The sequence below is a fragment of the Vicugna pacos genome, chromosome 32 (assembly GCF_048564905.1).
Source record: "Vicugna pacos chromosome 32, VicPac4, whole genome shotgun sequence".
NCBI classification, from domain to species: domain Eukaryota; kingdom Metazoa; phylum Chordata; class Mammalia; order Artiodactyla; family Camelidae; genus Vicugna; species Vicugna pacos.
Genome location: NC_133018.1, coordinates 13958279 through 13978683, shown reverse-complemented (window position 1 = coordinate 13978683; position 20405 = coordinate 13958279). Strand labels below are relative to the sequence as shown.

The following is a 20405-nucleotide window of genomic DNA, read 5'->3' as shown; positions in this document are numbered from 1 at the left end:
GAACATTCTTCCCCTGCGATTTTATCATCATTCTCATTTGGCAGGTAAGAAACCTGGACTCGGAAGGGAAGCAGCCTACCCAGTGACGCAGTACTAGCATAGAATAGAATCGGGACTTGAACCCAAGATAGTCTGACTCTCAGATCTTTTTTTTCCCCCCGCTTTCCACTGTTTCACAGGAGGGTTCATATTTACACACAAACATAATAGAAACAATTCTATCCTATTCTATCACCAAGAGTTAGCTGTTGTTAACATTTTGCTGTTTTCTCTTTAGTCTCTTGTCTGTACCTGCCTACTCATTTTTAAAAGTGTAACATATCTTATACACAGTTTTGTGATCTACTTTTTTCACTTAAAATTATATATTGAGCACTTTTATGTCAGCATAATTTCTTTGCAATGTTTTTTAATAACAATACAGTGTTGCATTTCATTTTATGGATTTACCATAATCTATGTGATTCTGGTTATGAAATTCTGGTTATGAAACTTGTGACTACTACTTTTTTTCCAGTGTTCTATATAACGGTGTGCAGAAGGTGCTTGTAAATACATTTTTGTCTGTATCCCTAATTTGCCCCTTAAGTAGTCTCCTAAAATGACAAAATGGTCTCAGAGATGTAGCCACATTATGTTAAATGGGTCAGGTTCTAGCTTTTGATTCATTTTAATTCAGGCCCTGGAGAAGATATCCTGGGATAAGCATGACTTCTAAGACATCAAGAAGTACATCTTAGGTAGCAAAACACCAGCCTTATAAGGAAAAAACTAGGGAGCCAGAGTGGTTAGGCACCCCTGTGTTGGTGAGGGGACGCAGAGTTCCAAGTGACATATCACACCAACACCCCTGTAACAATGTCTGCCAACAGGACAATCTGGTATGAGCTCCATGCCAGGGAGTGGCCTTTCAAGACCCAACCAGCAGAGGCAATAATTTGGCAAATGGGCACAGGCATGAAACCCAACCTCAGCCAGATCGGCATGGGAAAAGAAATCTCGGTAAGTCCCAGGCTAATAGTGCCAGGTCTGGGGGACAGGGGGAGAAGCAGACGCAGTTCTGGGCCTCCTTCTTCCTGTGTGTTAAGCTTGCAAACCCTGAGGGGAGGGTATAGCTCAGGGGTAGAGTGCCATGCTTAGCACGCCTGAGTTCCTGGATTTAATCCCCAGTACTTCTGTTTAAAAAATTAAAGTAAATTGTAAATAAGTAAACAAGCAAACCTAATTACTGCCCCCAAATAAACAAAAAAGATTATAAACCCTTTCCCAGAGGGTGATGAAAAAGCATCCCCACCACCTTGTCAAATAACGGTTTAGAGCTTAGAAGACAAAGCTTTTGAACTATGCCCTGCAATTCAGCTTCCTACCACCAGGGTGCAGTAATACTTGGCTAGGTTTTTCCTAGCAATGGATTGCTGAGTCTAATAATACCAGTGAATCCCTCTTTCTCTGCTATTTTTTTAAAGATATACTTTAAAATATCACCAGAATTAATGCCTTAAAATTTTTATGTAGATTCAAATAAAATTAAGGCATTCTCCAACTCAGAACAAGATATACAGAAACAGAGAAACCCCAGTATAAATTAATACTCATCCTCTAAAACACATCAGGAAGCATCCTCTTTTGATCAGAAGAGAGAAGAATCAGGGAAAGAATAATTACCTGGTGCGTTTTTTAGGATTACCTGTCTTTCCATTTCCTCTCTCAGGTGAGACCATTACGAGTAATTTTCCACTCTGGAGGGGTGCTTATAGTATTGGGATGTGGATAGTGGCCTCAGGATTCCCTTTTCTCCCTCTCTTTTGAGGAGAATGCCAAGAAACTCCTTGGGGAGCATAATTGATTTCAGGGTATCCCAGACCTTCTAGAATAGGACTTACCTAGTTTGCTACATAGGTTCAGAAAGTAGAGAGGAAAAGGGTGGATGGATAGGTGGATGATGCATGGATGGATGACAGATGAAGGATGAACACATGAACTGAGATGGATAAATGGATGCCTGAGTGATGGATGGATAGATAGATGGATGGGTGGATGGATAGAGGGGTAAATGGATAGATGGATGGGTGGATGGATGAATGATGGAGGAATCTGAAAGTGGAACAAATAGGTAGACAAACAGATCCAACGAGGTGCCAAGGAGTAGTCATGAAGTTACTATTTATGCTAAATCACCACATATTGCTTTCTTTTAGGACATTCTTCTCTTCTGCTGGGCTTTTGAACAAGAAGAGAGACCGACCTTCACCAAGCTCATGGACATGCTGGAGAAACTGCCAAAGCGAAACCGCCGCCTGTCTCACCCTGGACATTTCTGGAAATCTGCAGAGTAAGTGTCCCCCCTTAGCATCTCTCCTCACTGTCCTTGTCCGCTGGTCTTTGTCACCTTTTTACTCCCCACCTCCTCCACCAACCATCTACTTTCCATGTACCCACCTTCCTCCCCCAGCCCCCACCCTTCCCCACTGGGTTTCTGTTCAGGGCATTGTCCTCTGGGATTTGGGTTCTAGAAGCTGCCATGCAAGGCCTTGGTCCCTGTGGATGCCATGGCTACCTCATTGCCTCTCTCTTCCCGATGAAGGTTGATGCCCCAGTGAGTCTGAGCATCACATGACAAGGCACTACCCTGAACCCACTGAGCTCCATGTGTCAGCTGTTCAACATTCCCCTCCATGAGGCCTGGCTTTCAGAAAATCTCCCCCTTGTGCCAGCAGCCTATCCCCATCACGGCCGCTCTTGGCTTCCAGCATTCTCTGTTGTGTGAAGACAAGGGGAGGCAAGGTTCTCAGCTTCTTCTTGCCTATAGTGTCTCTCTGGCTTCCTCATTAGGAGGCCGCTCCCCCTTGTTTCTGGCTGGAGCTCAGTAGCTTAATCTGAGATGATACATGTAGTGTCTCTCTGAGTCGCAGCCTCGGTGACTGGTCTCTCCAGACGGTGAGAGCAGGAGAGGCCCAGATGAGGTTCCTTGAGGGGTCCCCGCTCCCTGCTGCACTAACAGTTGATCCAAACATACATAGTTGTGCACACTCACACAGACACAGCCAGGCACGCACACACACGTGCATGCATACATAGGAACATTCAGTGAAGCACACACATTCCCACACACACAGAGATACACACACTGGAGGGCTTTTCCTTGTGGAGCAGCTGGGCTGGTTTTGGGCTCCAGAGATCAAAGGCAACTCCCAACTCCCTCTCTTCCCACTTTGTCACTTTGGACCCTCAGTTTATTGCCTGGAGCTGGAAGCTTTCTCTTCCACATGATGACCCCTACTTCGGGGAAAATAAGTACGAAAGAATATAACAAATTAAAGCCTTGAAGAAGCAGAAGTCATCGTCCAAGTAGAAAAGTCCTAGGAAGTACCTATTTCATGGATGATGAATGTGTGTGGTGTCTGTGCCCTATTCCTGTACCCGTGGCAGGCATGACTAATCTATTACTGCACATTTGACATTACTCAGTCCTCAATAGCAGCTATTTAGAATCACTATGGCCTTCCCTGGCCATTCCAGATTTATCCAACCTCCTTTTACACATGGAGAAACTGTGGCCCAGGGACATTCTGCAACTCACCGATATCCACACAGGGTGTTGGTTACAAAGCCAAGAACACAGGTCAGGCTCCAATTCAGAGTTCAGAGTTAGGTCTCCCCACAACATCATCCTCTGTAGATTTCTCGGTCATGCTTATCCAGCTTTGAGATGGTCACTCTCATGGTGTGGTTCTTCCAGAACCCACCGGGGTTAGCAGTGGATTGGGAGAGGGCTTGGTTAAAGTGGGCCCAGGGTCTGGGTCCTGTCTAGGCTTTGTAATCTGCAGAGGGCATCGACCAAGAGGTCTCAGCCGCAGCTGGCGTGTTCCAAGGAGATGAGCAGCTAACTCAGAAGTCACCTCTGGGGTCTTTGGGTTGTGTCCTCAGTGGCTCACATCAGAGGAGCTGATGTTTCTAGAAACCCAGCATAGTTTAGTACATGGTGAGCTGGAGGCATGACCAGGGCAAGCCTGTGTTCCAGAGCAGGGCATCTCAAAATTTAGTTTGCACTCGTATCACCTGGGACTTTGTTAAAATGCAGATTCTCATTCTGTACATCCGGGGTGGGGCCCAAGATCTCGCATTTCCAACAAACTCCAAGGTGATGTTGAAGCTACTGGTCTGTGGACCACCCTTTGGACCTGTGCTGTCCAATAACAGCCACTCACTACATGTGGCTGTTGAACCCTCAAAATGGGTTGAGTTTTGATGGAGTGTACTCTGAGGGTAAAACCGACCCCAATTTTTGAAGACATAGGAGAAAGTAAAGAACGTACTTTGTTACATAACATATGCAGAATTGGTCACATGTTGAAATTGTAATGTTTGAGATATAATGGGTTAAGTAAAATATGCTATTAAGATTAATTTCACCCTTTTTTTACTTTTTAAAGTACGACTAGAAAATTTACAATTATGTGACCTGCACAGTTATTTCTTAAAAAAAAAAACAGTTTTGTTGAGGTATGGTTCACATAGCATGTATTTCTCCCAGTTAAAATATTCAACCCAGTGGGTTTGGGTATATTATATTATTTTTTAAATTGTGGTAGAATATATATATATTCATATATATATAGAGAGAGAGAGAATATGTATATATATATATGAAACAAAATTTGCCATTTTAGGTATACAGTTCAGTGATATCAGTTTCATTCGCAGTGTTGTACACCCATCAGTACTATTTCGCTCCGAACAGAAACTCTAACCCTTAAACAATCATTCCCTCATCCTGCCTCCCCCTAACCCCTAAACTCTCATTTACATTCTCCATGAATTTGCCTGCTCTGGATATTGCGTACAAGTGGAATACAATATTGTCCTTTTGTCTGGTTTCTTTTACTCAGCATGGTGTTTTCAAGGTTCATTCACATTGTGGCTTATATTAGAAAGTCATTTGGTCTGTTTGTACCTTTTGGCTATTGTGAATAATGCTGTTGTGAACATTGGTATGTAAGCGTCCGTTTGAGTCCCTGGTTCCAATTCTGTTGTGTTGCATTGTATATGTGTTGCACAGCGCTGGTTGAGATCACCATGACAACCACCAACAAGATCGCCATCATCTGGGTACCACTTATTAAGCGCATGTGTGATAGGTGCTATATCAAGCATTCTGTCTGAATTATCTCACTGCATCCTCAGAGCCTCCTAGGAGGTAGTCTGGTGCCCCTCAAGGAGGTACTGTCTCTGTTTTACTTATGAGAAAACCAAGGCACAGAGAGGTTAGGTGCCTACTCACAGGTCACACAGCTAGTAAGAAGCAGTATTGGAACCCAGGTTGGTCTGGACCCTAAATCCATGATCCTGACCCTTCCACTCTGCCACCTTCTAGGCACAGATTACCTGTGCACCTTCTGGGTCTGTATCCAAAATCGTCCTGGGAGAGTGGACACAAACTTCTGCCCCTGACAGTCAAGATCCTGGCTCAACGGTAGTCAGCAAAGCCTCTGCTCATAACTGGAGTCTCTGGTGTGGGTCTGGTCTCACCTCCTCTTCCTGAATCTCCATCCCTCACCAAACATTCTCAGCAACTCCACATGGTATGCGGGCTGATGTTCCAGCAACACATGGCCTCAACCCAGCCCACACCTGGGTGACCACCTCTAGTCCAGAGGCTACATACGCCAGTGAGAAGAGCCTGCTGCTTCCCGGCTGTGCACCGCTGGGCAAAGCACTTACCCTCTCTGAGCCTCAGTTTTCTCATCTGTATAAAGGGTGTAATGAGGTCAGGTATGTGCGTCACTTGGCACGGAGCCTGACACGTAGTAGGACCTCTGCCTTTTCTTGCAGAGGACAGGAGCAGTTCATCTCAAGCCTCCTGCCTTCCGAGAGGGCACTGATTCACAAAGATGGCACTGTCTCATCCATGTGACCTCTTGCCACTCTCTCCCTTCTTTCCCCACTCCAGGCTGTGACCACTGGACAAGGGGACAGCACTTAGCTGCCTCAGCTCCCACGCCACCTCTCCTCCCCTGCTCTGCCCTCTGCCAGCTCAGGAGGCCAGAGGCTCACCATCAGCGGGTACCGACCCCGGCCGGCCTGGGAGCACTGCACGACTGAGCCCGGCGGCTTCCCCGCATCCCAGGCCCATGCCCGTTTGCTCGGGCAGGGTGGGGGATCCCCGAGCTAGGACTTCACAGGACCAGCCAGGGAGCTGCGGCATTGATCAGTGAGGCCCAGGGGGACAGTGCAGAGAAGAGAACACGGGCTGGATGCGGAGCCCCTGGGCTGCGAGACCAGGGCAGGAGGCCCACGCGGGCGGGCTCGCCAGAACGGTCTGTGTGTCCGTGTGTGTCTACGTGCGCGACACCATCTGCTCTCAATTCCCCTTGACAAGTAGAAGTCAGGCTGCCCCAGCCCTGGAGCTGAGTGCCCTCAGCTGTTTCGGTGTCTGTGTGGTGGGTTCCAGCTACGCTCTCTGGGAAGATGGGACGGGGATACAGAGCCAGGCGCCCACATGGTGGAGGTTATGGGCCCGGGATCTGGGCGGGGCCCTCAGCTGTCCCTCTGTAAACATCTGATCTCAGAGGCCCCGACCCATGCCTGTCAAGGTCTGGGCACTTTGTGTGTTGCTCCGAAGTGCATGTCTTTTGCATTCAGGGTCTCTCCAGGATACGCTTCGTCCTCTCCGCCGCTTCTCCTGTTCTGTGACAGCCTCGTCCCTACCTGCTTTGCTGACCTGCCTCCCCCCAGCCATTTGGAAAGCGCAGTGATGGCCAAGATGACTTCTGGGGGCTCCTTCCAGCTCACCTTCATCCACGACACCCCCCGGAGTCTGAGCCTTGAGAACTGGGGCTCTGGGAGGGGGAAGTTCTAGGACATTCTTTTCCCCTCCCTCTGCTCTGGCACTTACACCAGCTAAGTTTGTCCACCACAGTGACAGATACGGGTCATTAGGTTCTGTGTGTGTTGGGTTACATGGCGTGTGCACAGCATCCTGTTTGCAAATGATCCCCTGCCCCCGCTGCTGCATCCTTAAAAAGTCCCACTGGGGAGGCGAGGTGGGAGGCTGTTTGTTGGGGTTCTGCATTCTCGGCTCCAGCCAGTGCTGAGTCCCAGAGTGGCTTCCCCCTTTGACGTCTGAGCACGCTCAGTGCCCCTGCCTTCCATCCCTCCCCACCGGGGCCAGCTGCTTTTTCTGACCACACTGGGGTCAAGTGTTCCACGTCAAGGTCTCTGGGAGCAAGTCGGTGCAGAGTGATGGCGGGAGCCTCAGTCTTTATGTTCCTTACTGTTTAAGAGAATGTCTTACATCTCCAAAACCCTGGACCCCCTTCACCTGACCTAGCATCAGAGGGAAACCTGTCCCCCAGCAGGGCACAGGCAGGATAGCTGGGCTTCGGGCACGATGCCCAGGGTCAGCCCCCAGTCCTGCTGCACTTCCTGGGCACTGCCCAGCTTGGTTTCTTCCGGCCACTATCTTATCTCAATATCTCGCTCCCAGAGAAGGGGCCTTAGACTTTAAAAACCCTACCTGGGCTCAGACTCACCATCCAACCTGAGATACGGGGATCTCCCCTGCTTTACGTGGGCCCCAGACTGGTTCACGCTCTGGGGGCCAAGCCTGCTTCCGGATTGGGAAAAATGATGAGATCGGGCATGCTTCCGAAGACCCTGGCTGCGGGGATCCCTGTGTCCCCCAGAGGGCCTCCCTGAATACCTTCCCCGTCCTCCCACCTGCTGGGGACCAGAGACCCCAGGCCCGCGCGTGGGCCTTTCCTAAACATTCCTCTTCCCCGGGTGCCTGTAACTGTGGCTCTCAGCCCATCGTTGTGTGTCCTGGAGGCATTTGCACAGGTTGGCGGGAGCCCCACCTGCTCTGATGTTGCTGCAGGCAGCTCTTGTCCGCGGCTGGCTCCCTGTCCAGGCACGTCACCCAGCAGACCAGCCCCAGGCCCAGGCTTGGGCCTCTGGAGGGTCTTGCTCCTCTGGAGTCCAACGGACGTCTCAAGTCCGCGGACCCCCGTCTGTCATGGACCTCAGTGCGGGGGAAGGAGCAGCCAAGGGCAGCTCCCTGAAGCCGAAATGCCACCCGGGACTGCAGCCTACTACCCCGGGCCTCTGTCGTTTCCAGAATTAACTAACATGGCCACTCAGAGCCTTTGGCAAAGCCCAGCCGCATCTCCACAGGCTGATTTTTCCATTTGTTCACAAGCACCAACTTGAGGTTAAGGACGGGGCCTGAGGGAGCCAAGGAGAAACCTCCGCTTTGCCTGCGCCCTTGGAGTTTCTCTACTTTTCAGAACGGGGCTCCTTGGGTCCATCCCTGGGTCCCACATCCCTTGAGCTTGCCTTCTCCTTCCACCCACGTGATCACTTTGCTCCGGCCTTCCTTGCCTTCCTCTGTTTCCGCGCTCACCAGCCCAGTCCCTCCCTCGCACCCTCCTCCGGCTCCACCCCCAAGAACTGTTTAGAAGCCAGCTTTCATTTGCATACGTTTCAATCCAGGAAGAGCCAAACCCTCGCCTTCCACTGCTGACCTCCATCCTATTCACTGAAGTCTGGGAACGAGATCATGTTCATTAACTTGTTGCAAGTGGGGAAAAAAAAGGTGATGTGTGTATTTGCATGGGAATCGCCAGGCCCACCTGGGACTCGTTCTGTAGAATCCACGCAGCACAGATCGTGTGTGCACATGTGCCTGATCGTAGCTGCATGCGGGCGCCCGGCATCCAACGGCGAGTCCTTTGTGTCTCTGCCTTGCTTTCGGCAAACCCTCCCATACCTAGGCTTCCCAGGTGGACCAGTCCGCAGGATGGAGATTCACCAGGAAGCCTTGACCTTGTCTTCTTTGAAGGGCATGTGGATTTGCACACTGAATTCCACCCAATTCTCCCTGCCTACAGGTCTTTCATAAAATAGGGGTCTCCTGGCAGGAGGACCCCCTCCCTTGGCCTTATAAGGGGACATTCCTACATGTCTCCATCCCCAGAGCGAAGCTGGAAACTCAGAGTCACCACTTAATCCTGTTTTGTCCTGATTTTTCTTTTGCTGGTCGGAGAAAAACCTCTTGTCTTGCTGTGAAGCCCTCTTCCTCCTCGTTTATTTCTACCTTGGGTTCTTTGTCAATAGAAATTCTGGATTGGTCTCTGGACACTAGACTCCAGTATCCGGGAAGCCCTGTTCTGCCCCCCGTCCACCACCCACCCCGCGTACACACATCCCACCCCCACTCCTCCCTTTCTTCGGTTCTTGTCCCTGCCTGTGACTGATCACCTGAGGAACAGGAAGTGGTAAACACTTAGGCCCCTTCTATGTTTAAAAATCTAGACTTTATAGTTGGCAAATTATGCCTCTGTAGGCTGTATCCAGCCCACCAAATGGTTTTTTAGTCTTTCAGTGGGGAAGAAACCTGAAGATTTCATGATACATGAAAACTCTATGAAATTCAAATATCAATGTCAGTAAACAAATTTTATTGGGACTCAGCCACCCCCGCTCCTTTACATATAGACCACACATTTGTGCTGTGACAGAGCTGACTGCCCGTAACAGAGACAGGATGACCCTGAAATACGAAGGTGTTTACAGTCTGGCTTTGACAGAAAGCTTGCCAACCTCTGATCTAGGGGACCGTTGAAGGAAGGAAAAACCAGTTTACACATGGCTCCCAGAGGAGGCAGGAGCCAGGGGTGGGAGGTACAGGGGCCAGGAACGTGTTCCAGCAGGGGAGGAGCTTTCTAAGAGCTCACCCTGAGCTGCAGTGGGCTGCCTCGTGAGGTAGGGAGCTCCCATCCTGGGAGCGGTGTGGGCAGACATCAGGACCACTTGGCGTGTGCGCTGTGGAGCAAGTTCAGACCTGGGAGGTTGGGAGGGCTTCCTGCTTCCATCTCGTCTGCTCAGGCTGCCTCAACGAAATATCACAGTGCAGGGGACTTCAACCACAGAAATGTGTTTTCTCACAGCTCTGGAGGCTGGAAGTCCAAGACCAAGGTGTCAGCAGGGTTGGTTCCTTCTGAGGCCCCCTCTCCTGGGCTTGTAGGCGGTCAACTTCTTACCATATCTTCACATGACCTTGACTCTGGGCCCCCACATCAATGCTGTGTGTCTCTCTTACAAGCATACTAGTTATGTTGCATTAGGGCCCTGTTCTTATAACCTAATTTAACCTTAATTAGCTCTTTAAAGGCCCTGTCTCCAAATACTGGCACATTGGAGGTTAAGGCTTCCACATATGAACTGTGTGGGCAAGCGGTGGGCAGCACAGTTCAGTCCCATAGCAAGGACCGTTGAGAATTCTAGGGCCCTGATTTTAGGGGCTTTCAGGGCAAGAGTCCCATCCCTGGCTTTCTTTCCCATGCTCGTCCTCAGCCGTGAGTCCCTAGACCTGCTCTTCCTGTCTTAGTCGCTTGTCAGCCTTTGCTTCGCTGACCCATCCCCTGAGGGCTTATATCAGATATGCCAGCAGTGAGCTCAAGGCCCCCATCCCTGTCTGTACAAGTCAGCTAGGGCGGCCATCACAAAGTGCCACAAACAATAGGGGTCGATGCTCTCACAGTTCTGAAGTCTAGAATCGAGATGTCAGCAGGGCCACAGTCCCTCTGAAACCCATGACGGAGTCCTTCCTGGCCGCCTCTGAACTTCCAGTGGTTTTCTGGCCATCCTTGGCCTTCCTTGGCTTGTGGCCATGTCTCTCCAATCTCTGCCTCCATCATCACTTCAGCCTTCTCCTTGGGTGTCTCTGTCTTCATATGGCCATTTGCTTATAAAGACACCAGTCCCATGGGATTAGGGGTCCCTTCTGCTCAAGTTCAACTGTACCTTAACCAGTTGCCTCCGCAGTGACCCTGTTTCCAAATAAGGTCACATTCTGAGGCACTGGAGGTTAGGTCTTCAACATGTCTTCGGGAGTGGGGGGGCACAATTCAACCCCTAACATCCTGAGGAGGAGCTTTGTCTTGTCCCTTGGCTGGTCACCTTGGTTCCTCCATGGCAGACCCCCTGAGAGGTAGATTCCCCAGCACGTCTGGGCCGCAAGGTCACTTTACTCAGACCTGCCCCCTGACCGGCACCTCCATCACTGGGGTCCAGCAGTCTCAGATTTCATCTCCGTGGGTGAGGGTGGACGGCCCACCTGTGGTGTGGAAAGTGCTTCAGCCCCGTCTGTAGGGGCTCATGGCATGATGCTTGCTTTTATTTTTATTCTCCGTCAGCGGCAAAGGAACAGATCTTGGTGAGCTGCGCGTTTGCTGCGGAGTGAGGGAGCCATGAGCAGGCCCAGGTGGACATGCTCGCTGGCCCCCAGCCTCACCTTAGCCCGCCATCCCAGCCCTCCCCTGCACACCCCTGTAAGGGAATAATCCTGACCTCTGAGGGCTACGAGAGGCGGCAGGTGTCAGCCTGGACCCTGGAATGTGGGAACCCAGGGTCCTGATGGTTTGTGTTCTTCCTGAATCTCCCGACGGCTTGTCACGGCAGCCCCGCTCCTCTCCAGTCGCTGCTCCTGACTGTTACCCTAAACCCCTGACCCTGCTCTCGGGGCCCTGACGTCCATGCCTGCTCTCTCTCAACCAGCAGGGGCAGAACATTGGTGGGAGATCTCCAGTCCCCCCGACTTCCTCGACTTACCTATGTGCCAGCACCTAGCGTAGCACCTGGCACGTAGTAGGTCCTCGACAAACATTTGCAGAATGTGGGGGTGGGGGTTGCTGGGTCAGAGCGAGGCCCTGCCACAGGGGTCAGAGGTCCTTCCCTGCAGCCGGCGGGCTCTACTGGCAGGGCCAGGCAGTATGGGATTCCCTGAGTTGTGAATCCCAAGTCACCCCAAACGAATTTGCCAGATTGAATGGTCGTGACTCAGAGAGAGACCCCTTGGGGCAGGTGTCCCAGGGGACCTAGGCCCTGGGAGGCAGAGAATGACCCATCTAACAGCCTCTCCTCACTATGTGCGAGGGTAGCCGAGTCCTCGTGGAGTACAGTCCTAGGAAGTAGGTACCATTATCCCCATTTCATGAGCAGAGAAACTGTGGGATATAGATGTAAACCAGCCTGTGAAGTGAGAGAGCCAACATTTTAAACATGATTCTTTGGACTCATCCGTTCCCAGGAACCCACCCCCACCCCGGTGAGTGGTCCCTGCCCAGCTGCCCGTCGGGATGTTGCCATCACCGCCTCTGATGTCATCTGTAGCTCAGAACCGTGGGGCTGAGGTGGCTCCTTTCTCCCTATTGAGGGCTGGGCTGGAGGAGATGGGCTTTGCCTGGAGTGTGCCTGATCTGGGTTGACCCAGTTTACCAAGTGGGTCCCAAAGACCTTTAATTCCATGGCAGACTAGATGGACATTGCATTTTTGGAAGGGTTCTGGGACAAATATGCATTGGGAATGCTTAGGCAGAACAAGACTGAACTCAGTTCTTGATTGCAGGACTTAGCAGAGCTTTCAGGACGCTACCGTGTAGTTAAATCTCTAAAAAGCTCACAGCAGGCTGCTCTTTCCAAGCTTTTCTAGGCTGGTTTCTGCATCCCCAACAAGGTCATCATCTATGAATTCAACTTGACATCTTGCACGGTATTCTGAGAGCAAGTGCCAGGGTACCAGCCCACAGAAAAGACCCACCGGCATTTACCAAACACCTGTTAGGAGTCCAGAAAGGTAGATTGGCCCCATCCAGCCCTACTTCCCCTGGAGGCTGGCGCTGTGGACCATGAACCTGGAGGCTGAACAAGATGCATTGGGCAGAGAGAGTGGGGAGGCGGTAACCACTGGCCACCAGCTGCTCCTGATTTTCCATTCAGTGCTGATAGTAAAAGCTAAGCCCGCAAAACCTGAACCTTGCCCCTACCATCCCACATTCCCTACCCAGGCCTGCTGATGGAAGACACCAGTTCCCTGCATGAGGACAGTGGTTCTATGCACAGGGATGGACACTGCCAAGGAAAATTGTGGTTAAGCATGCCTTGCAATGGAGGGGGCAAATGCAGATGTGCCGTGTGTTGGTGACTTCCTCAGCACACCATGGCTTGGAGACCAGTGTGGCAATGCTAGAAGACATCATGCCTTCAGAGGGGCCAGCTAGGTCTTGATCTGAATTTTTGTCTTTGGCCATGTCATTGCAGTGAAGATCTAGAATGATCTACATCTAGAAGATCTAGAAGGATGATCTAGTCCAAGGAGTGCAATAATGTAACATTCCTACCACCACTGTCCACTCCTGTACTGTTGGCAGACATTGCCAATCAATCACAGCACACCTTCCTGCTGAGCAACCACTGCCCCCTATTGTACTCTTGGCAGACATTGCCAGTCAATCACAGCACGCCTTCCCACTGAGCACAGATGCAACCTCAGGGCATCAGAGTTGCCACTTGATGTGGACACGAGTAGCCACTTGATGTGGACACGAGTAGCCAACCTGATCTCATGCCTCCCCTCCTTTCACAAAAGAAAGAAACTGGGCCCAGAGAAAGGAAGGTAAACTCTCCCAAACTAGGTCCCTTCTTAGAGGCAGAGTTAGGTTTAGAACTAAGGCCTCAGAAACTTCCAAAAGCATAGTCGTTTGAAGTCTTGGCTGTAGCTGGTGGACGGTCTCTAAGGGCCCTGGAGAATTTTATTTTCGGTCCGGGAACTTGGAAAATGCAGAAAGAAAGATTCTGTCCTTAAGACCTTGCATGTGATCCTGTTTGGTAATACGCTTGCTGGGAGGGAAATCATCTATCTTCCAGAGAACGGCTTCCCCTCAAGGCCATCCTTAGCCTCGCACCAGCTGGGCTCCGAGGCCCAGGGAACTTGAGGAAATATGGTGTATATGCGTGTGGGAGTGGGAGGGCAGTTTTCACTTGAGGCACTTTGTAGAAGTTTCTGTGGTTCAGTCTGGGCATCTGTGAAGATAAGGAATGTTGCCTATAGAGGGGCGGAAAAGAAAACTGGCTCCAGGTGCTTTCTGGTTTCTTCCGTGTGTGGAAGGCTCAAAATCAAGTTTTCACCTGGGTAGAATTCCCTGGGGTCCTAGTGGACCACCAGCTCTACTCCTGAGCTCTTGAAATGCCTCTAATAACCAGTTTGGTGGCAGAGGGTACTTCCTGTCTGCTGTCTCTTCCTTTCCTCCTTCCCCTTATCCTTCACCACCACCACCTCCTGCCAGATAACATCTCCCCTGGACTCTGAGCTGAGGAGAAAGTTACACAAAAGTAGAGATGAAAAATCGCTACCATGTATTTAGCTTAAATTAGCTCAGAAGCATGGCTCCCTCCCTCTATTGAGCGGGCAGCCATTGTTTATGCCAACGTGCTATTTGCATCATGCCTTCTTAGATTTGAAAGTCTACTGATAAAAAACAAATCTTAGGTTTTCTTTTCCACCACTTAAGAAAAAACAAAAGACAAAAAAACAAAAAAAACCACCAGCTTGGCTAGCTCTTCTAGTTTAAAAATACCCTGACCTCCAGTGCCCAGAGTGAGAATTTTGGAAAGACCGATGCCAGGATAGCAGGGATAAAACCACAGGCAAAAAAGCCTGTTTGGAAGTGGTGAACAGTGGGCTGCTCAGGGTGGAAGGGGCCTTTGCATCCTCACACAGATGCTGACAGCCCAGTCAGTTTGGTGTGAGATTGTGTCTTCATCAGCCATGTATTTGATGAATTATTTATCGAGTATCTACTACATTCTTAGAGCCCCGGGCATTCAGTGATGAGCTAACATCTCCCCATTCTGAAGCTTAGAGCCCAGAGGAGGAGATAGACAAGAAGCTGGCCAGTCACAATATATAAATTATGACGGACGTAGCCCTGTGGCAGGAAAACCAGTGGGGAGACCAGTAACCTGAGATGGGGGGACAGGGGAAGGGGAGACTACTGTGGAGGGAGCACTTGGCGGAGGACTTTCTGAGGAGGTGACATTTCCGTTGCGGTCTAAAGAGATGGAGGGAGGGAGAGACGATTGTTCTAGACCGAGTCCCGTGTTAGTGGCAGGGAGGGGCATCCTGTGCCCTGTAGGATGTTGAGCAGCATTCCTGGCCTCCACTCTCTAGATGCCCGTAGCACCGCCCTCTTCCTGCCACCCCTGAGATGTGACAACCAAACCTGTCTCCAGACATTGCAGATGTCCCCTGGGGGATAGAATCACCCTCCGTTGGAAACCACCATTCCAAGCAGAGGAAACACAAAACACAAAGACTCCTCAGAGAAGACAGTCTTGGTGTGGCCAGGGCACAGCAGGGGACCAGAATGGATGAGTGGGCCGGGGCTGGAGGCTGGGGAGCATCTCAAAGCTCTTCTGAGGGCACTGGGAAAGCACTGGGAGCTTTTAAGGGATACAGTACCACCATCTGATTGGTTTGAGCCAAGGTACGAGGTCTTGAGTACGCTGTCTGCCGGCCACATCACTACGACCCAAATCCAGCCTCCTGCCATCTGCAGCCTTTCATGAAAGAAAAAGGAAATCAGACAAAGGAAATGGGAAAACTCAAGGAGGGGGCTTCTTGAGTCACCATGGCAAGGAAATAGGTTTTTAAAGCAATATTTACCATCTTCAGTGGTTGGAAGGCAGCCTAGGGGAGGAGAAAGCTGACTTGCCCATCACCACCTGCATGAAAAAGACAAAGTCTGAAATCCCAGTTCCTGAGGTGGGAAGTGCCCCACAGGTCACCCACCTGATGCCTGGCTCTCCCTGCCACATCCGCCCCCCGTGCCTTCCGTGTTAGCCCACTCCATCCTCTTACAGAAGCACATCTTCTTCTTGAACTGAAATCTTAGCACTTGCATCAGACAGTCCCAGGGCTGCTCTTGGGGGCTGCTCAGAGAAGTCCCCTCTGACTTTCCCAGGAAGGAGGGTCCCCAGATCTCCCAGGGGCTCTCCCACCCTCCTTCCACTCCCTAATTAACTCTGGAGAAGAGAGTCAGAGGTGCTGAGTCTGCTGGGAATGAAGCAATAAAATGGACAGTATGGACAAGAGGTGGCTGTCCAACCCCATCCCACGTGGCTGACTTGGGGATGGAGCTGGGTGTGGGCAGGCTCGGTAGGTCCCACGGCTCCACCCCTACAAATGGACCCCCGGGGTCCAGTGGGCTCAGGACTGGGGAGTGGGGCAGTGGGGCATCCCAAAGGACTGGGGCTGGGAAAGTTGAGAATTGGAGATACTCAGCCAAGCACCTTCCAAGAAGGATCCTGAGTCGACCCCTCCCCATCCCAGCCCCGCCGGGGTTGGGGCAGCGGCAGCTTACCTGCGTCCTGGACAGTTAATGCAATGCATTGGTCCTCCAGGACTGCAGCCATTTTCCTGTTTATTTTCTGTCTGTGCTGCTACTACTGCTAAAATGGGTAAATGGGTATGTGTGAACTCGTGTAAGTTCAAGTTAACTGCTATGTAGCTACAGTGTAGACAATAGGCTACCCCCACCCCCGACCCTGGCCCGCTCCCCCTCCCGGCCAGCCTCCCGCGGAGCGCCGCGCAGCCCCCCTGCAGATCCTGGGCCTCCGGCTGGGCGGTGCCTGGCTGGGTCCGGCCAGGCCCGAGCACAACTGTGAGATCCCAGAGGTCTTTTCTCGGCTCCTCCCTCTCCTTTTGCATCAGTCTGCCCTCCGCGGAGGCCCCGGTGCTCCCTACCCCAGGGGACGCCGGAGATTGTCCTCCACGCACACACCCCAGCCTCGCTGGCGGGAATAAATCCTCTGAAAGCTCCAAGCCTTGGAGCAGAGAGGCCGGAAGCCCAGACAGTGTCAGGCTTAGTGTCACCCAGCTTTTGCTGACTCCCCCTTCCGAGCTGTCACCCAGTTAGTAGTCTACTCCCCATGGGCTCCCACTTCCCACAGGAGTTCCTTCCATGTCATGGTCCTCTAGGACCACTGTAGCTCCTACTTTCTGGCCCATTGGTGGATCTAAAATGCCTCCAGCTGAGCAGCTGAAGGATGCTAAGAAAGTCTTCCCTCTATTTCAAAAGCTTGTGTCTCCAGTTGCATTGGCTACACCCCCAACAGAGCTCAGCATGAAGCAACCCTTATCTCTTCAGTCCCCGAGAGTTTATCTCATGTATGCATTCAGTGAAGCACAGCAAGTGCTTCCTATGCTCCTGGAAAAAATGAGGAAGAGAAGTTGTCCCTGCCTTCAGGAAGCCTGAGTCCAGAGGACGAGATAGAGAAGTATAGGGGTCCTGAGGCCCTGAAGGATGCCCCAGCTCTGACAAGGGCTCTCAAAGAACTCTTCTCAGAGGAGGGGACTTCTGAACCTTGTCCTGAGATTTGAGTCAAATGGGAGTGGGTGGCAGGGAATAGCGTGCCAGGTGGAAGGAACAGCCCATGTGGAGGCTCAGAGGCAAGACCATGATTTGTTGAAAACCTGCCCCTAGGCACTAGCTCTGTCCTCCCCTGCTTTCCCCTAACCTGATCCTGAACTCTGGGAAACTCCATCCCTGAAAAGAAGATACCCTGGCTCAGAGGTGGAAACCTCAATTTCTCCCCTCATCATACCTGGCCCAAGCTATTGGCCTTTTCCTGGGGAAGATTTCTCAGGTGGGTTTTGTGCTTGCTGAATCAGGCCAGTACTTAGGCTGCCTTAGATTCTCTCTCTCTCTCTCTCTCTCTTTCTCTGTCTCGGGCCCTGCCACGGCCTGCCTCTGCACAATGTCTCTGTTTCCTGGTGCCCCTGCATTGGGTCCTTATCCATGGATGTCACTTCTACAGATGGATTGGCCATCAGCCCTTTTCTCTAAGACATTTTTCCTCCCTGTCTTTGCTTCTGCTTCACTGTCCCTCTACCTCCTCTTGCGACATGTGTCTCTGATCTCTCTGAGGCCCATACATCTTCCCTCGGCCGTCTCATTATGGCCTAGAGAGTTTATGTCACCCTATTTTTAAGCCACTGGAGTGTTGAGGTCAAGGACATGCATGAACATGGAAATTTATTGATGGAAAGACCCTGCTGTAAGGATCTCCAACTAAACACAACAGGTATGATGGGCAAAAGACTGATTTGTTACAGAGTGGCTGAAGAAGACCTAGGGGTCATAGTGGGCCACAGGCCAACTCTGCAATGCAGCCTAAAGTGTGAGAGAAAACATATCAACCCTCTTGGTGGGATAGTGTGTGCTGTTGTCCCTTTAAATACATGTCAGGGCTTGGAAACATAGCATCTTTGCTGACTACAGGATTCCCCGTGTGTGTGTGTGTGTGTGTGTGTGTGTGTGTGTGTGTGTGTGTGTGTGTCTGCTGTAAATTGGCAGGGCTCATTCACCTGCTTCATTGTGACTCTATATGTATTTCTCAAGCCACACTGTCTTGTGAATAATGACCTCAACATCAATTTCTCAGCGCCAGCAGTTCCTCCAAAGCATTCCTTGGATTTTCTTAGCTTCATGAAGCCCACTAGTACTTCGTCTGTCCCTAACCCTCAAGGTAATTGGAGGGAGTTAATGAAATAATGAATGTCAATAGTGTCACACAATTTTTGGCACACTGTAGGTGCTCAGTAAATGTGGTTTCTCTTCTCAGTGACCCAACTGAAACCCCCAGGAATTCCACCTTGAAGATGTTCCTGAAAAAATGGAGGACTAGAATAGAGAGGTAGTGGGTGTTACCCATCTTCTTAGATGCTGGTGCCCTGATGGACATGGGGAGGGATGCCCAAATCTCATAAGAACACCCCCCTAGCTGCTGTGGGGATCAGCATCCACAGAGCAGAGGCTCAACCTTAAGGATCTGGGAGCCTCTGGCAAGACCTGTCCCCTCCAGGGCGCCAAGACAGAGGCCAAGGGCATTCACTGGGGCCAGGTGAGTCTGGTCACACCAGGTGAGTGCCCTCGCCCATGGCTGGGTCAGGCTGAGAACATCTCACTTGAGCGGTCAAGTCCCACCCCAAGCCTCTCATTTCTGTGTTCCTGAGCTTTGATCTTGCCCTGGGGTCCACTCCACACACTTACCGCATGATTTATTCGGTTGATTACTCTCAAAGTTATTGACCTTAGGAAAATTCTCAGTTGTAAAAAAAAAAAAAGGCTTTCTTGGTGTAAATTATGCTGTTACTTTTTTCTATACACAAAGTATATATACCTATAAATATTATACATATATATATATTATATATATATATAAAGACTAATTCTTGTACAGACCGACATGGACCAATGGCCCATATTGTTTTCTCCATGTTTGTACTGACTGTCACAGAATGAGTTCATGTAGGAAGTTGGTTTCATGTTTTCCTGTTGGGGCCACTTCTTTCCTTTCCTTTCTATCTCTGTCTGTCTTGATCTCTGTCTGTCTGTCTCTCTCATTGCCAATGTCTCATTGCTGGGAAAGAACAGTCGATCCAGCTGCCATCCAAGAAAGGAAGGCCAGATGGATGGAGGGTCCACTGTGTATATTTGTACAGAATCATTTATAAAGTTTTCTACACTTCTCAAAAAAGTATTTCTAACTTGGGCTGTTGGACAGGTTGTGAGCCTCTGAGCCGGCAAGCCTATTGTTTCTTGTGTTTAGTGCAATGTTTAGTGAGAATCCAATGTCTGAATTATTTATGCCAATAAAGAATTTGAGAACTACTGCATCGCACTGCCGCCAACACAGGTCTGAATTCTGTTGTTGTCTGTTGTAGAGAAGGAATTTTGAGAGGTGACATCAGCCAGTGTATCAGTCAGCTGTCGCCACAAGAATGCCATGTAACAAATATCCCCCAAACGCCATGGCTGACAAAAACTAGGACTTATGTTTCTGGGTCTGTAGATCTAGGCTGGCTTAATTCAAGGTCTTCTTTAAGCTTCAGGTCAAGTTCATGTCTGCTCCACATGTCTCCCTGTTTCAGGACCCAAGCTGAAGTAGCTCCCTGGGGTATGCTCTGCCTATGGCAGATCAGCAGAACAGAAGCACCAAACCAAACTGCAGGAACACATTCAAGGCATCTTCTCAAGCCACATCCACTAACATTCCAGAGGCCCAAGCATGTCACATGACCCAGCATTTCAGTGGAAGGGGCTGTAAACTCCACCCAAGGTGGGAGGGGGAGGGAAGTGAATGTTTGCCAAACAGTAATGCAAACTATCATAACCCAGAAAGTACTAAGCGTTGTCTTTTTAATCCCCATAAGCGCTGAATTCCCTTTGACAGGTGAGGAAGGATGCAGAGGGATGACATAACTGGCCCGACCCAAGGTGAGAACCAAACGCTCACACTCTCCCAGGTACACACATGGCAGGACGGGCTCCTCTGTACCAAGGATTACTAAAGCCGACTTTACAAAGTGCTTTTATGAAACAAGATCATTTCTCATCCAGAAAACCAGCCAGTGAGGCAGGGACTATTCAACTCGTTCAAAGCAGAAGGCACGAGAGCCGGAGAAACAAGCTACAGGGTGACTCTGACTTGAATTCCCAGCTGCCTTGCTGGAGACCGCACTGCAGAAGAAGAGCTGGCCTCGTCTGTCCTCGTAAGTTCTTCCC

The 20405-nt window shown here is 50.5% G+C and overlaps 1 protein-coding gene across 1 annotated transcript in view; it reads left to right on the top strand.

Annotated features, from left to right (window-relative positions):
* The window catches only part of KSR2 (kinase suppressor of ras 2), a 370971-nt gene extending 354702 nt beyond the window's left edge, over positions 1–16269 (top strand). The window contains exons 18-20 of the mRNA XM_072953632.1: positions 873–1002; positions 2199–2332; positions 15008–16269. Coding sequence (XP_072809733.1) covers positions 873–1002; positions 2199–2332; positions 15008–15017 — 274 coding nt within the window. The 3' untranslated portion in view covers positions 15018–16269. The remainder of the gene's footprint in view (positions 1–872; positions 1003–2198; positions 2333–15007) is intronic.
* Positions 16270–20405: the final 4136 nt, after the last annotated feature.